Source organism: Delphinapterus leucas, chromosome 17 (genome assembly GCF_059928025.1).
Source record: "Delphinapterus leucas isolate spDelLeu-1000000601 "Yukka" chromosome 17, BTC_Dleu_Yukka2, whole genome shotgun sequence".
Classification (NCBI taxonomy): Eukaryota; Metazoa; Chordata; class Mammalia; order Artiodactyla; family Monodontidae; genus Delphinapterus; species Delphinapterus leucas.
The window spans coordinates 77,885,569-77,903,331 of record NC_143145.1 but is presented as its reverse complement, the minus strand read 5'-3'; the positions used below and the strand labels follow the sequence as shown (position 1 = coordinate 77,903,331).

The window sequence follows — 17,763 nt, the reverse complement described above, 5'->3', positions numbered from 1 at the left end:
CAATCTGTCTGGGGTTCACGACAGTGATACAGGCAGAGAAGTGCCCTAGACTGTTCCCAGTGTGGCTTCATGCTTCCCACTGGCTTCATTTTCTACTTAAGAAGGATCCAGTGGGAATTCCTCCCACAAAGCAATCGACATTTGTGCTGTGCCATTGAAGGGGGTTTCTGGAGCTCTGGGTGCAGAACAGAATCTGACAGGTGGGGATTCCACCGTCTACCTGCTGAATTCCTCCACCCCACAGGACCCCCGGAGAGAGGGCCAGTTTCAACAGCGCTTCTTTTCCTCTAAGAACTGGAAGTGTTGCGTGGGTGGGTACCAGGGCCAGTATTTTGCTCCAGCTTTTCCATGCTTCAAATACTACAATTCCTCCAGTGAGACATTTTGCAAAAGCCAGAATATGTGAATTTCTTCAAAAACATTCTTGTTAAAATTCAGTCATAGCCAACAATCCAGTGTCAGAAAATGTACATTGTTTTCTGAAGTGCTACAGTATTCTTGTGAAGAATTTTAACACTTAGCTTCTTGTCCCCTTCCTCTTTAAATGATGTCATTACATCACAAGTTAAAATCAGTACAACAGAACAAAGTAGCAAGTATTTATTATATACTTATATAGTACATTATAATAAACAGGCACACCACGGAGATATCGCGGGTTCGGTTCCAGACCACCGCAAAAAGGCGAGTATTGTGATAAAGTAGTCTATTAAGTGTGCAGTAGCATTATGTCTAAAAAAATGTTCATACCTTACCTCTTGCACTGTTGGTGGGAATGTAAATTGATACAGCCACTATGGAGAACAGTATGGAGGTTCCTTAAAAAACTAAAAATAGAACTACCATACGACCCAGCAATCCCACTACTGGGCATATACCCTGAGAAAACCGTAATTCAAAAAGAGTCATGTTCCAAAATGTTCATTGCAGCTCTATTTACAATAGCCAGGACATGGAAGCAACCAAAGTGTCCATCAACAGATGACTAGATAAAGAAGATGTGGCACATATATACAATGGAATATTACTCAGCCATAAAAAGAAACGAAATTGAGTTATTTGTAGTGAGGTGGATGGACCTAGAGTCTGTCATACAGAGTGAAGTAAGTCAGAAAGAGAAAAACAAATACCGTATGCTAACACATATATATGGAATCTAAAAAAAAAAAAAATGGTTCTGAAGAACCTAGGGGCAGGACAGGAATAAAGACGCAGACATAGAGAAAGGACTTTAAGACACAGGGAGGGGGAAGGGTAAGCTGCGACGAAGTGAGAGAGTGGCATGGACATATATACACTACCAAACGTAAAATAGATAGCTAGTGGGAAGCAGCTACATAGCACAGGGAGATCAACTCGGTGCTTTGTGACCACCTAGAGGGGTGGGATAGGGAGGGTGGGAGGGAGACGCAAGAGGGAGGAGATATGGGGACGTATGTATACGTATAGCTGATTCACTTTGTTATAAAGCAGAAACTAACACACCATTGTAAAGCAATTATACTCCAATAAAGATGTTAAAAAATTATTAAACAAATTCCTCATTAACAGTCAGAAACTTTACATGTTCTTTTTGTTCTCCTTGAACTTGTGTTTCCATTATACTTCCCCCACCGAATCATAGCTTCATATAACATTTTTTTATACTGGAAAGCATTTTATCGGTCACCCTGTTACATTTCTTTGCAACAAAAATATGTATATAAATTTAAATTACTCTTTGATTACCCATGACCCTAATGCTTTAAGTATCAAAAATTTTTCTTTTAAGTTGGGTAATCATAAAAATGCTATTAATGCACAATTGTCCAAAACAACGTAAATATATTATAAATGTTAATAATTATTAAATTTTAAAAGTAAAATTTTTATTAAAAAAAGTTCATACCTTAATTAAAAATAAAAAACAACAAAAAAAGTGTAATAGTTACATCAAGGATCACTGATCACAGATCACCATGACAAATATAATAATAATGAAAAAGTTTGAACTATTGACAGAATTATCAAAATGTGACCCAGAGACACGAGGAGAGCAAACGCTGTTAGAAAAATGGCACCAATGGACTTGATGCCATGTGCTTGACATAGGGTTGCCACAAACCTTCGATTTATAAAAAGCATGATATCCGTGAAGTGCAATAAAGCACAATAAACAAGGGATGCCTGTAGTATGTAGTATATAGCATAATACTTATATGGTATATTATTATACTCTATGTATTTTAAAAATCACATTTACACTTCATCATGGTTAAGTATGTGTGTGTGTGTGTGTGTGTAATTGATGGCCCTATACTTGAGTACAGTTTATGCGCATTAAGCCTGCAACTTGAAGAAGTGTGGGAACCGATGTCATTATACAGATGCACTTTAGATAAACTTTCAGGAGTCGATTCCTAAATCGCAGGCAATGGTAATTATCAACTTGTGGCTTATCCACTTTATAGATTTGTTTGAAAATGTTGTTATTTGGGGGTGTTTTCTCCCCGGCTTGACTAATTTCCATCACCATCTATCATATGCTTAGAAGATGCAAACTTGTTTGTTGAAGGTATTGGCAAATCCAGACAAAAACAGAAAATCATTGCAAAAATATCTCACGGTAAATTCTCAGGTCCGTTTTCAGTTCCACTGACTAAGAATTCACTGAGCTTTTTCCTTGTGCCCACACCACCCTGGGAGCTAGGGGAGTATTAAAAGAGAAAGACGACACTGTCCCTTTTCCTGAGCATTCTTTTCTTGCTATGGGGAAGCAAGACATAAATGAACAAATCAGAAAAAACTAGAAGTCATCACACAATGAAGAGTTAATTTGGGGAAGAGGGGACAACCAGAGTGGGCAGGTGCCACGGGGACAGACTGAGAAAGAAGTTGCCACTGGGTGTAGGCTTGGGAAGGATGGAGAGGGTTGAGGAGGGTTCAGAGGGTACTCCGGGGGAGAACACAGCAATGTGGAGCTGTGTGTGAAGCATGACTCGATGGTTTCGGATGGGCTGCATCCCTACTCTTTTCATCAGCAGGGATAATTAAGAGATGACGTCGTACGTGTAAATTCGGGCCATGGCCAAGTAATACCCAATTTGTTCATGAACTTCATTTTTAAGGACTATTAATTCAGGCCCTTTTCTGAGCAATAAATTAACACTTTATGCAGATTAAGCTACAGACACAAAATTGAACGCCTCTTTAAACCCCGTGATCACCAGCAGCGCATCCACTTTGTCATTGCTAGATTGTGTATTAGATTAAATGCTTGGTCATAAGTTTTGGATGTTTTCCTTGCTAATTATTTTTTCTTTCCAGATTTTCCTGCACGGAAACAACTTAAACAGCCTCCACCAGCTAATACACCCTGAATTTTTGCCGTCTGAATTTGGAGGAACCCTTCCTCCTTATGACATGGGAACCTGGGCCCGGACGTTACTGGGTCCTGACTACAGCGATGAAAATGACTACACTCACACCTCCTATAATGCAATGCACGTGAAACACACATCCTCCAATCTGGAGAGAGAGTGCTCACCCAAGCCGATGAAGAGGTAAGGCCTGGGTTAGCAGAGCCTCCCAGTTAGAGATCCAGAGGCGTTTTGGATTTGGGCCTATTGTGGGTTAAGTAATTGAAGACCTTTATGGGCACAGAACTTGAATAAAATAAACTGCAATACATTCTCAGCTGAGTTCACCAGAACTGAAAGTAAATGGGGGTTGGCTGGCCCAGAAATACAGTTGTTCCCATTGTATGATAGAAACAGTAAAAGGCTGGGACCTCATTCATGTCGTGATTACAGTCCTAGTCTCTACGGAATCTGTTAACTCACACAGAATGAAATGTGGGACCTTTGAGATACACTGAATGAAAAAGCAGTCTGCTAGAAAACGTTTCTATCATTGATGCATTTGGAACCATTTATTGAGCATTTACTTGGCCACAGTCACTGAGTAGGCACTGGGAGTACAAAAATGAATAAAGACGTTAAAAACAAAAAAACCGAGAAGGCGGCCCTGGGAAAATCTGCCAAGTAAGACTTCTAGCAACCAATTTCTAATGTGAGTGATGTTTGAGCTGGGCTCTGAAGGATGAAAATCAGCAGCTCAGTCTTCAAAAGGAGGAAAAGACAAGATAGACAGAGGCCTGGAGGCAGTGGAGGGATGGGATGTTCTGGTGTGGTGTTGCAGATAGGCGTGTGAGGGTCAGGGGTGAGAGTGGGAATAATGTTCCAAAAATGGTTGGATGCAGGTGGGGAAGTACGTTGCATACTGTGTTCAGTGGAGAGCCATGAAGGAGAGTTTTTAAAAAACTGATGTACAAATAATGTACGAAATGTATAAAAGGTAAAACTTTATTTTACTCCTTCAATCACTATTCCCCAATACCAACCCCTCCCCAAAGGAGGGATCAGACTGGGGTGAGCCCTTCCGTTCTCTTTTCCATATATTACACACATCTATACACATCCAGAGAAAATATCTAATACCGGGTATTGTGTAGCCTAGTTTGATAGGGCTGCTGTAACAAAGTCCCATAGACTAGGACAGATTAGGTGCCTTAAATAATAGAAATTTATTTTCTCATATTTCTGGAGGCTAGGAGTCCAAGATCAAGGTATCTGCAGGGTTGGTGCCTTCCGAGGCCTCTCTCCTTGCCTTGTAGATGGCCATCTCCTCTCTGTGTCTTCATATGGTCTCTTCGTGAGTGTCTGTATCCTAATCTCCTCTTCTTATAAGGACACCAGCCATATTGGCTTAGGGCCCACCTCATTTTATCTTAATTAACCTCTTTAAAGATGCTATCTCCAGATATAGTCACAGTCTGAGGCACTAGGGCTTAGGACTTCAACATGAACTTGAGGAGGGGACACAGCTCATCTCATAACATGTCATTATGTAACATCTTTCCACGTCAGTAAATCTAGGTGTATCTTATGTTTTCGGTGCTGTGTAGTGTTCCGGAACATGGATATATCACAGTGTAGCCATTTCCCTGTTGATGGGCAGTTAGGCTTTTTCTCTGTTCTAAATGGGGCTCAATGAACCTTTTGAACCTTTTTGATGTGCCTCTTTCATTCTCAGGAGAAAGTTCCTCTGGGTAGACTTGGAGCCCTGAGGCTGCTGGGTCAGAGGACTGTGTATCTTAAATTTCAGTCCACACTGCCTAGCTGCCCTCCAAAATGACCCTCTTCCCACCAGGAGTATGTAAGAATCTCTCTCCCAGACCCGTGAAAAGTGCTTGATATTATCAGACTTCATTTTTTCCTCTTGAGATATAATCGACATACAGCCCTGTATAAATTCAAGGTATACAACGTAATGATTTGACTTACACACGTGATGAAATGATTATCACAATAAGTTTAGTGAACATCTATCACTTCATATAGATACAAAATTAAAGAAATAGAAAACACTTTTGTTCCTTGTAATGAGAACTCAAGATTTAAGATTTACTCTATTAACTTTCACGTATAACATAACAGCAGTTTTAATTATATTAATCATGTTGTACATACGTTACATCCCTAGTACTTATTTTTCTTATAACCGGAAGTTTGTACCTTTTGACCACCGTCGTCCAATTTTCCCTCCCCCTCCCCCCTGCCCCTGGCAACCATAAATCAGACCTCCTTTTCTACGAGTTTGGTTGTTTTTATCCTTATTAGATTATAATTGCTTTACAATGTTGTGTTGGTTTCTGCTGCACAACAAACGGAATCAGCTCCATGTATCCCTACATCCCGTCCCCTGTGGGCCTCCCTCCTACCCTCCCCATCCCACCCCTCTAGGTCAGTTTTAACCATAATCCTGATGGTGGGACAGCCGTACGTATTTTTGTTTTCATCTGTATTTTCCCGCCAGACATAGTTAAGCACAGTTACAGTCTGGGGTTTGTAAGGATCGTGGAATTATCAGAGAAAAGGAGGCTAAAAGCCATCAGCAGCTGATATGGGGGCTCAGGTGGGAAGATGAGGGCTGGAACGGACAATGAAGTGGTAGAAGAACAGCTGAATTCTGGAGATGTTTGGGGAGGGAGCAGTGTCACTGTCAAAGCCTCCTTTGGGTCGCTGGGCTCATGTTGATGTCCTGAACTGACACAGTGTCCAGGAGGAGAAGCAGCTCTGCATTTCCTGCTCAGTCAGGATTATTACACTCAAATGTCTGGAACACCTCTCTGCTGGGACGGGAGGGACCTGGAAATTCATTTACTCCCCAGGTTATTAGTCAACATTCTCTGGGAAGTGGTGGTCATGGTGGCTGAGGTTGGCTTTGTGCCTCAACAGGGAAGGGACTGACTTAGCGGCCCGCGTCCTGACCTACTCTCAGTCCAGATGACAGCACAGTAACAACTGTAACGACAACTCACACTCTTGACACTGTTCTGAGCCCTTTAGCTCATTAAACTCTTTAAATCCTCAGCACAACTGTATGAGAAAGGTATTGTCATTATTCTCGTTTTACAAATGAGGAAACTGAGACACAGAGAGGTTAAGCAACTGCCCGAGCTCACACAGCTAGTAAATGGCCAAGCTGGGACTCAGACCCAGGCACGCTGGCTCCGTGCTCTGGGTTCGTGTCCTCTATAAGATATGGCATGCTGCCTGCTTTTCCTTGTACTTTCTATCCTCAACTCCAGTGCCAGCCTTCTCTCTCCAACGCCTCCATGGACAGGAATAGTGTATCTCATGTGGCCTGTCCCTACCCTATCTCTTTCGGATACAGCCATCATACCTTCCTATGTCTGAACTTCCAAAGTCAAGTGGCATGAAACAGGAATTTGCCACTCTTTCCCCAGATGATCAGTTACAGAGTTACACCTTTTTTGGGTGACTAGACATGTCCTGACTCCAAGTTCCACCTCTGAATTAATGTTGAGGATCAGAGGAGGTGACACCCTCCCTTATCAGCCAGTGAATTCTGGAGGGTAAAGGCTTTGTCTAACTAACTCTTGTTCACCTCACTCCCTCCCCAAGAATCCAACTCCACGTCCGACGCACAGCAGACACGCAGCAGACACGCAGCAGACACGCTCTATGTGCTCTGCACGCTCTACACGCTCGCTGCATTTCAACATTGAGTGAAAGCTGCCACCCTGCAAACCCATCCTTGGTGCACTTGCCCAATTGCTTCAAACAAATTGTCAGCTCCCAGACGGAAAGAGCTAATTCTGCTTTACCAAGACTCCCCTGGATCTTGCCTCTTAGGATCTTATAGGGGAGATAAGATGTCCGCACAAATAACTGTATTTGTGCAGAATGGGAGAGCCACTATGAAGGAGGTGTTAGACCTGCTGCAGTGCTCTGAGGACACATTCACTAATTTCAACCAGAAGACTCAGAGCAGTCTTCGTGAAGGAAGGCAAAGCTGACCCAGGTTTTGGAGAAGGTAATATATCAGAGTCAACATCCAGGACTATGCCAGAGTAGCTAGCAACTGCATATGCATCTCATTACCCCACCAGTCCTGCTGTCCTTGGCATCCTTGAGTCTTTGCTTGGGGATTTCAGGCAGCAGCAGGATGGGCAGCGACAGCCTGGTGCCAGCAGTGATGCCAGCAAGGAGGGACCACTCCTGCTATCGGGCTGTGCCTGCCGTCAGATGCCTCACAGACAAAGCTCTCTGATGAAAGTGGAGATTACAGGGACAGAACAGTCATCATTCAGAGCATCTTTTGACCTGTAAGGACCCAGAGGGGATGAGAAAATTGGAAACAGAATTGGAGGAGACTTTGAAGGTCATCTCTTCCAGCCCCCCACCCCATATGGTGGCCTGTTCTCCAGCACAGCCTGTCAGGCGGCCCCAAGTTGCACCATCCAGAGACGGGCAGGCAGCTTATGGGCCAGCGTGTGCCCTGCTGCACGGCTTCGGGACGTGCCTCCTTATTCTGAGCCAGAAGACCTGGGTCTGACCTCTGCAACAGCGCTGTCAATTCCACTGGGTAGACGATGCCCGTAGTCCTAATCCTGCCATAGTTTCCAACAGTCTTCAGACCCATTTGGAATCAAATGGGCTTTTGTGAGTGTCCTTGGGACCTAATCACTTTTCATAATGTGGTTCAGGAGCAGAAATTATCTCAGTTCCAGGCGGCTCGGAACAACGCATTCTGGCACAGGCGCAGAGTAAAATCCAAGATGTGTGATGTTCTCAGTGAATGAGTGGTTCTAACAGCACTTTTTTTTTTTTCCAGGTAGTTTTGGTTCAACCCTTGAGCACAGAAACTTTAAAAAATTATTAGTTTAGTTGAAAATTTCTCTATACTACTTATTTCTATATTGGTCAGTTCTTTGATACGATAATGCCTTTGTGGGCTGAGTGTGTGACATTTTCTGCTCTAATACTAGATGACCCTGAGTTTTGTATTTTGAACTTCTTGTTTCTGTTTTTTATTTTATTTGTTATAGTCTATGGCCTTGCTCTCAGGCCATCGGCTGCCACTTTGTGTTCTTGGGACTGTGTAGGTCTGAAGCACCCTACTTCCTCCTAATCTACTACTGGAATATGTTTAAGATCTGGAAAGTAGGTAGCCAAACTTTTTAATACTGTCCAACAAATAACAGTAAGTAGGCTTTGTATTAGGCTCTACATAATTATTTGGCTGCGAATATGACAAAACTCCAACTGCATTGCTTTAAACAATAAGGAAAATGTATTATTTCACATAATGAGAAGTTACAAAGTAAGGTGGCTACAGGAATGTTTATTCTAGTGGCTCAGGGGTTGCCACCAGAACCCAGGTCCTTACCCCTGCATCCAGCACGAGTGAAGATTTCTGAAGCAGGAGTCCACCCTGATTCACAGGGGAGGACAACACCCAAACTGAGGGAGCTTTTGCTGCCTGGGAGGAGGAGGGAATGGCTTGGATTGGGAACAAGCAGCCCTGCTTCAGTTTGGGGAGGGCAGGCCAGGAATTTCTGTCCCATGAAGGAAGTGCAGGGTCTTTAAATCAGTGTCACAGATTTTGTGACATCTCTTTCAGTTATTAGGTTTGGTTTATTAATTACTTTCTGGTTCTAGCCTATATCTCTGATAAAGTAATTAAAATGGCTATGGATATCATTAAAAAGGCACACCCATACACAATCTTGACGTAACTACTGGTGGCTGAGGAGCATTTTTGGAAAGGTTTTACTTTTTAAAATATATTTGTAGGTATTATATGTGTAGACATCTACACATGTACTTGTACATATATGTATACTATATATTTGGTGTTTATGTACAAATGGATATATGTGTATGTTGAAATGCATACACATATATACATATATTTTTTTAAAATTACTGGTGCTAAATCCTATGTAAGTTTTATCCTAAGATCTTGATTCCAAGTAAGGAACTAAAGCCTTTCCCTAGAGGTGGAGCCGTGCTCGTGCAGAAGCGGCCGGTTTGGTACAGTCTGCTCAGAGCCAGCACTGAGAAGGCGAGGTTATCTCCAGCCCCCCTGCAGCCCGGGAGAGATGACAAATTGCTCTCAGATGCATTGTTTCATGCCTCCATTGGTTGCTCCCAATCTTAGTCGACCCTGATGGCAGCTATTGGCAATGGAGCTGATGATCTCAAAGAAATAAAGTGTCTTTCCCCGCATTTCCGGGCGAACGTTAAAGGGAGGCCTCTGAAAAGCCAGGCTTTGCGCCGTCTCTGAGCCCATCACTGAGGCAGGGCGTGTGTGCATCTGAATTTCCAGGCCTGGGCATGTGGTCACTCTGGTGGAGGGCGGGGTAAGATCCCGGACTAAACCAGATTGTTATAGAAAGAGGAAGGGGTGCAGACCAGATCAGTGTGTTCCCTCCATACCGGAAGGACAGGTGGTCTGTACCAGGGCAGCCAGGGAGAAAAACAGTCTATTTAAGGCCATCCTCTATTGATCTCCAGCAGGTTCTTCTTGTCTAAACCACTGCAGACAGCTTCCGTTTGCAGGATAAACACCCTCCACAAAAATTGTATATAAAATACTAAAATTGCATATAAAATACATTTTATCATTCTCCTTATTATCAGGGACTTAGGAGATTTTAGAGCTGGAGGAGGTCCTTAGATGTCATCTGGAGATCATCAGGTGTCCCCCACATGGTTGTGTGTGTGTGTGTACACACACACACACACACACACATATATAGATGTTGGGTAATGAGAACATTGCATTTATTAAGTAATCACAAACTCATGTTGCCATGATGGAATCAGCGTTATTTACAAAACTCTCCTAAGATCTTTAATTTTAACAAAAACAAAGTTATTTGATGCTTAACTTAAATTTTAGTCTTATAGGTGGTAAATTTCCATTACATTTTGTGGACCATCAACCATAATGTAAAGATATCCACCCCATCCCCTTGCCTATTGCTGCTTCAGTGGAATAGCTGGGAATCAAGCTCAGCGTCCTAACCTTCAGTCTGAAGACTTTTGGTTTGGCCACACTGCTGGCTTCTGCCAAAAGCATGGTATCCTGCACATGGCAGGCGCTCCATACATACTTAATATTTTTTAGTTAAAAAATATATAAGTATATATGGTACACAGTTATGCTTTTTTTCCACTGGTACTAAGATTTAAAAGATATTTTTCTTTGTCTGATTATCATAGTCAAGGTCCTGAGAAGTCCTGCAGGGGAAAAAAGCTGCATCACCAGAGCTATTTCATCAGAGGGTGCTTTCTGAGTAGAGCAGCTGTTAACATCTTACAGTACACTCATCTCCCAGAGGCTACGAGCATGGAAAACACTGCCCGGGTATTCGAAAGAGAAAGTCAGGGAGCTGATTTAAGTTCATGGAACCGGGCTGAACTTTGACTCACAATTTTCATCCTTTGTTTCCTGGAGGTCCCCTCGCAGTGCGCTCAGATACATCTGCATTTTGATCTGGGCTCAATCTGGCATCCCTGCTATTCAAGGAAAGGGATGATGGTGATGATGATGTTTTTAATGTACTATCTGGGATTCCAGTCTCATTCAGCTCATTAATTTTCCAAACAAACATCCGTGTCTCAACCCTGGAAGAGGAACTCCTAGCCTGATGATGGTGGAGCCATGGTTCCTTCTCAAAAGCCCAGAAATTACCACAGGCAGAAAGGCACATTTTCTTTTTCCTTGTACAGTGAGTGAGCTGAATGGGGCCTCACAGCTAAACCCAACCTGTGATGCAGGCGCACCAGCCACCAAATCAGACGGAGTCACTTTGAGGAAAAGCAGAGCCAAAGTGACTTTGAAGATACACAGAGTGGTATAGAAGCCTGGCCTTATCCATTCGATAGGTATTTAGGGAGAGCTCCTCTGTGCTGAGATCACAGGCCCCTATCCCATATGGAATCAAAAGACCAGTGTGAGCAAAGCACCTCAAGGCAAAAAGTGGCAATACTGCAGCACCCACGTAGAAGAGCACACATGTAACATTTTAGTTATAAATTCTATACCGACTTTCTAAGTTGGCATGACACGGCAATGATTGTGCTGCCTTCAGTGTGTATTTACGTGTAAAGATGTTTGTTCCCAGGATTATTTTTTTAGCTAGAGATAACACCATTCGTTAGTCAAAACTGGCAAGTTTTGTCATTTCCAGTAATTTGGGGGGTTTTGATGCAGCCTGATCATAGATAAAGTTTGGCTGAGTATATGCAATAACTCCTGTTTTCATTTATTTATTAAACCTTTAGAACTTATTAGGAATCCAGAAACTTGTTTGTAGAGGAAGAGGCCTTAAAGACCTGAGCTGCACCTTCACTCATGCCAGGAAGGAGTGGCCCCAGCTTCCAGAGAAATGGTCCACATCATCTAGCCTGTATACCGGGCAATCAGAGGGGCCAGTGCTTTGGGGTCTTGTCCAGCTACACAGTGGAAGGACTGCTTTTGATCCCTTTGACAAAACGCCTTCGTCCCTATGTTCCCTAAAGTCCTCTCCTAGATCCCACATGGAAGAAGTAGGACGATGTCAAAAGACATTGCGAGCCATCTGCTTTTTTGGAGGGAGTGGGGAGAGGGTGAGGGAATGCTTGGATCAAGTTCAGATTTCTGAGCCAGAAGGAAATTTTTGGCCATGTTGTTCCCTTTTGGGTCCTGCCTGGATGGTTAAAAAAAAAAAGTCGTTCTAACTGTTTTCAGCTGTCAATAGAATTGGCCATGACCTTGGTGATCTTTCAGCATGTACTCCTCGTTTTATAGGGTGAATGTACGCGTTTGCTGGATAACCACTCATTTCCGGCAGAAGTAATACATCATCATGAAATACAACCCATACGAAAAGAATGAGGGGTGGCGGTGTGGAAACAGGAGGACCCTTGTCTTCTAAGCACTTGGGGCAAAAAAGGGCCCATTTTACTGTGTGGCCCGGGAACAGATGTTCCATATGGAGGTTATGTTCAGTAAAATTACACAATGCGTCATTTCTTAATGAATGCCCCACAGTCCCTGCTGCCCTGTAAGTTGTCTTGTGACTGGTTTATAGCTCAAACAGGATTGAACTTCATACTTTGGGGGTGTCACTCCTCTTCAGGCAGCTAATGCCTGACATATCGTCACTTCTAGAAGCAAAGACCTCATGGGTGCGCCACACGTGCCTGGTGTTTTATGTCGGTTATTGGATACTGAAGTGTTGCGTGGATGCTGACAGGAAACTGTTAACATATCTTAAAGAACCGAGAAAAATAGCTGCCTAGTCTCATCGTTACTTGTGCATCCGGCTGAGATGGATGTCCTGCTTTTATACAACTTTGCTGGGGCAGAAATGGGGGTGGTGGTGCATCTCCTTGCAAATGCATCCTATAGAGCCATGCAACATTAGAATGGAAGAAAATCTACGATGAATTCAGTCCATAAGGACATGAATGAGGCCAGATAAAATATGGTGGGGGGATGCCGCGTTCTCCTCTTTTTTAACGAATGACATGACAGATTATGAGATAAAGAGTTCTAAGCTCCTGGCAAAGCCAGGAAGTAGGGTTGAATTAGAGGAAAATGAACAGACGTGGGTGTGACTGGGTGTAGTTTCAAGTGCAAAGTGTTTGGCTACTCACAGTGTCTGTTCCGAAAAAGACTCCTGTTTGCTGAAGACTCATAGTCAGATGCAATTACTTGGAAAGGGAGATGTAGTCTAGGCAAGAAAAGCAAAGAAAGCTTATTTCTTGTGAACATACTGCTGTTGGTGGACAAACATTTTGCCTGATTCCAATAACGCTGACGCTGTGTGTATCCAACATCTAGCTAGCAGTGGGTCTCTCGTATAAGTTTTAGTGATCGTATATGAAAACAAATATTTGACATGACACGTGATAAAAATCTCTTTGAAGTGTCAATCATAAAAACAATGCGCTGCTTGCATAGAGAATTTCAGCTCCTTTTCAGGTTTAGGCAAACCTGCTGTAGATCCTATTTGGGCTTAAATTACCCAAACTGCAGTGTTCGAGTTCTCACGTCAAGGCCATAAGTGAGCATTGTTGAGCTTTCAGCATCTCATAGGAAACTCCTTCAGGGCCCCATTTGGGATGCAGCTGCCTGTGTCCCTGTGATGACGGCGATCAGCCCCGCTGGCCCGGCTTCCCTCTGCTCCACTGCTCTTCAAGACCGGCCTCAGGGGCTCCAGGCACGTGTCACCGCATCCTAACCGAGCCGCTTGCTTCAGCTTTGAGACTTTGAGGCAGTGTTTACAGTTCTCTTCTTCTCACTTGCCTTTTTTTCCCCCCCAGTCTCCCCTTATGGGACTAGATGTGGGTTCTGGTCACTTCCTTCCACTGATTTTTCTAGTTATGTGATGTTAGGCACACGTGGAGTGTTGGCTGCCTCAACTCTAAAGTGGATATAACCTCAGGGGTCGCTGTCAGAGTCAGATGGCAGCAGGGGGAGACAGTACCCAGGACGTCCTACAGAGGAACAGGATGGTAAGTAGTAGCTTTCCTTCTCCAGCATGGTTCGTAAGGATTTCCAGTTTTTTAGAGTTTTAACTTCTTTCCCAGTGGAAGTTTCCCACTAACGCTGGAAATTCCCAACTCCCTAAGAGAGAAGCAGGCAGTGACCAGGTGTGGTGGCCTGAAGGGAGATGCCTTGAATTCCGGGTTAGGAGTCAGCCTTACGCTGGCCATCTCCCTCTTCTTTGCCTTAATGTGTGCAGAGGGCAGGAATTTTGTACCCTTGGAGCCCTGCACCCAGGACGGTCATGCACAGTGGGTGCTGGACACAGAAGGCAAAGTCAGGGCGGGGGGAATTAGCGACACGGGCCCCCTGCCTCTCCTCCTCTCTGTCTGCCAAGAAGGTCTAGGCTTCATAGGAGCACTGATTTTCCACTCCCCAACCCGTCCTGGTGTTAAGCCTGCCCTCTTGGGCTTGGATAGCAGTTCTATCCTTATTGGTCTTTATTAGTGTTATTCCTTCCTCTCTGTCCCTCTAATCTAACTTATTATCCATGGAATCTTAAGTGTAATCTTTAAAAATCATAATGATGCCACCCCTTTGCCCAACATCCTCTACAGACTTCCCACTGGTTCCCTGCATTGGATAAAGGCTGCTCCCCTTTATCACAGGCCCCTGCCACATTGGCTTCTGTCCACCGCCTCCAGGGCCTCCCTGCTCCGAGATGTTCTCCCCTGGCTCGTGGCCCACACTTTCATCAGGGCTGGCTTCTCCACCCACAGCCCTGGAGGGAGTTCTTCACCCTCCCCGTCCCAAAGACCCCTCCCTTCCCATTCTGCTCTCCTCTGTCACTGAGCACTGTTTTCATTAAAATTTTTTTTTTAATATTTATTTATTTGGCCGCGCCAGGTCTTAGTTGCGGCATGTGGGATCTTTAGTTGCGGCATGTGGGCTCTTAGTTGGAGCATGTGGGATCTAGTTCCCTGACCAGGGATTGAACCCAGGCCCCCTGCATTGGGAGCGCAGAACCTTAGCCACCAGACCACCAGGGAAGTCCCTGTTTTCTTCTTAATAGGGATCACACTCCCATAATCACACATCTGTTGGCTTATGTATTCAATCTCCCTTCTATAGATTATATACCCTCTCAGGGCAGGGGCTGGGCTGTTTTATTCACCAATATGTACCCCGTGCCTCACAAATACCCTAGTATATAATAGATGCTCAATGCACATTTTCTGAAGAAGGAAGAAAGAGGGCAAGGAGAGAGGCAGGGAGGACAAAGGAGAAGGGAAATAGGAAAGAAGGAAGGAAGGAACTGTATGACAGTAAATGCTGTTGGGAACAGAGGACTTTGTAGACTGATGAGGTTAATTAATAGTCAACCACGCATAATGGAGCAAGACAGTATCATGGTCTTATTTGTAATCAATGTTTGATCAGAATTTGAAATTGTCTCTACGGGTATCTATAACTAACTCCTTAGTCTGATTATTTCTCCTGGTTACTGAATTTTCATTAACAATTAACTTTTATAATACTTATCTTTTTGAACATTTTGTTCATTTATTCATTCAGCAAATATGTATTGAGGACCTACTAGACACCAAGACGTAGTACAAGATAGAGTCATTACGAGACCAGGATCTACATCAGATTCTGTGGGTTCGAATCAGGAGCCACGTGACCTGAGTAGCTATCCCTCTGTGACCTTGGTTTCCTCTCTCCAAAGGGAAAAACTATTAGATCCGCCTTATTGTGCTGTGAGGATGAAGTGAAGTGTTAGCTGCTGAGGATAGAGTGGTTGGAAGGGCAGACCCTGCCCCTGCTCTCTGTGTCCACAGCCTATGAAGGGAGAGAGACTTTAAACACAGCACTGTACAAACAGCTGGTTTATTCTCACCAGGACAAGTGCTTTGACAATGACGATGTACCATGAGGTGCATCTTGAGGGTCCTAATCTGGTCTGGGAGGGGTGCTGGTCAGAAAGGGCTTCCCTGAGGAAGTGACGCATAAACTGAGACTTGAGGGTTGAGAAAAAGGTTCCCAGGTGAAAGGAGAAGTGTGGAATTGGGGGAGCAAACACCCTGCATTTGGAAGGAGCAGGGTGTGGTTCCTGGGACGACCGTGTTTTACCAATTATAAGATGTATTTTTTTAAATTAAAAATTTCTGAAATCAGGACCTGTCTTACAAATGATGACATCTTAGATTCAATGAAATACAGAATTAAAACGAAAACAAGAACAGAAAAGCCCAGAGAGGTTGGAGAGCAGAAAGTAAGACGAGAAGAGGTGTGTGTGGGGCACGTAAGACCACATAAGTCTTGAGAAGGATGTTGACCTTTATCCCAAGAGCAAAGGAGAGTCATGGAAAGGTTTTAAGCAGGGGAGTGACATGAATATATGAGTTGATGAAAAGGCTCACCCAGCCTTTTGTGAGAAGTATGAATTGGAGTGAGGGATGGTACATGCACGGAGACTGTCTGGGGCTCCCGCAATAGTACAGGCAAGAGATGGCGGTAGTTGGACCAGGGCTGTGTGAATGGAAGCAGAGAGAAGGTGGACTCAACGATATTTAGTGGGTCGAATCAACATGACCTGATGATAAAGTCATTATGGGGAACAGAGGGAAGAGATTTCAGGAATGACTGGAGGTCTCTGGCTTGGGTAACTTGCTGGAGAACATTTCTGCTTCCCAAGATAGGGAACTTGGAGGAGGAACTGAGTGGGGAGAAGGTCAGTAGAGCAGACTACCCCATCCTTCCTGAAACTCTCACTCTACCCCCTTGGCTTCAAGGAAGCCACTTCTGGTTCACCTCCTACCACTGTGATGTTCACTCTGGAGCTCTCCTCCGTTCCCGTGGCTTGCATCCCTTTATGCCTTGGAGCCCCTAACTTATGTTCATTCTAGAATATTCTCCTCTGAGCTTTAGAACCATATAGGCAGCTGACTACTCTCACTGGATGCCACACAAGCCCTCACACTAACCGTGCCCACAACTGAACACATAACCTTCTCCCCAGTCTTGTTGGTTCTACCCACTGAACACAGATCTGGATGCATTACTCTAAAATCTGACTTTTGTGCTATTCTGAAACGTTTAGTTGGAACCAAAGTATAAAACAGCGATCCAAATTGAATCACAGTAGTCGTTAATCTTGGTGGAGAAGCATCCTCACTAAAGGAACAAGACCCCCTTTCCCCAGGCCCTCTCTGTCACAGTGCCCTGATTCATTTGCTTCCCAGCACTTCTCACTTTCCAGAAGTTTCTCGTTTGCTTCCATCTTCCATGCTCATTGTCTGTGTCAGCCCCACTAGTCACGCGAACAAGGCTTCTCTGACTGCATCAGTCCTGTGGTCCAGCACTTACACTGACGCCCAGCTTTGAGACAGCACAATCCTGACTTTCCAAGGGTGTTTCCAACCTGTGTGTGAGCTGTTGACACTGAGTCTGGGCAACTCTCTGGAATGAGAGTATACAGAGCTGCCAGAGTGACAGGCGTTTTTATATTAATCTGTATCTCTTCCATGTGAATACCTTGAGGGCAGAGATATTTTCCCTTCCTTATTTAGCATATAGTACATCCTCAAAACTTTTTTGTTTTAACATCTTTATTGAAGTGGAATTGCTTTACGATGATGTGTTAGTTTCTGCTTTATAGCAAAGTGAATCAGCTATACGTATACATATATCCCCATATCTCCTCCCTCTTGCGTCTCCCTCCCACCCTCCTTATCCCACCCCTCTAGGTGGTCACAAAGCACCGACACGCTCAAAACTTTTGAAAAAATTTATTGTGTGACATGAACACGGACAAAATGCGAAGTGGGAAAGCAGGATTGCTCAACTGTGAATTTCCAAAATGTTTTCCTGCCCCTTGAAATATTTTCCAGATTTGAAGGCAGATTTTCCTAAACCGAGAGCTCCTCCCCA

General features: G+C 44.0%; 2 protein-coding genes across 3 annotated transcripts in view; one reads left to right on the top strand and one right to left on the bottom strand.

Annotated features, from left to right (window-relative positions):
* The window catches only part of CLVS1 (clavesin 1), a 227,081-nt gene that overhangs the window by 197,266 nt on the left and 12,052 nt on the right, over positions 1 to 17,763 (top strand). Inside the window, exon 7 of the mRNA XM_089899113.1 lies at positions 3,307 to 3,542. Coding sequence (XP_089755239.1) covers positions 3,307 to 3,542 — 236 coding nt within the window. The remainder of the gene's footprint in view (positions 1 to 3,306; positions 3,543 to 17,763) is intronic.
* The window catches only part of LOC111185601 (aspartyl/asparaginyl beta-hydroxylase), a 243,461-nt gene continuing 227,103 nt past the window's right edge, over positions 1,406 to 17,763 (bottom strand). For both annotated transcript variants that reach the window (XM_089899108.1, XM_089899109.1), the window contains one exon: positions 1,406 to 17,763. This exon is cut by the window's right edge. The gene's annotated coding sequence lies outside the window, so the exon portion shown is untranslated.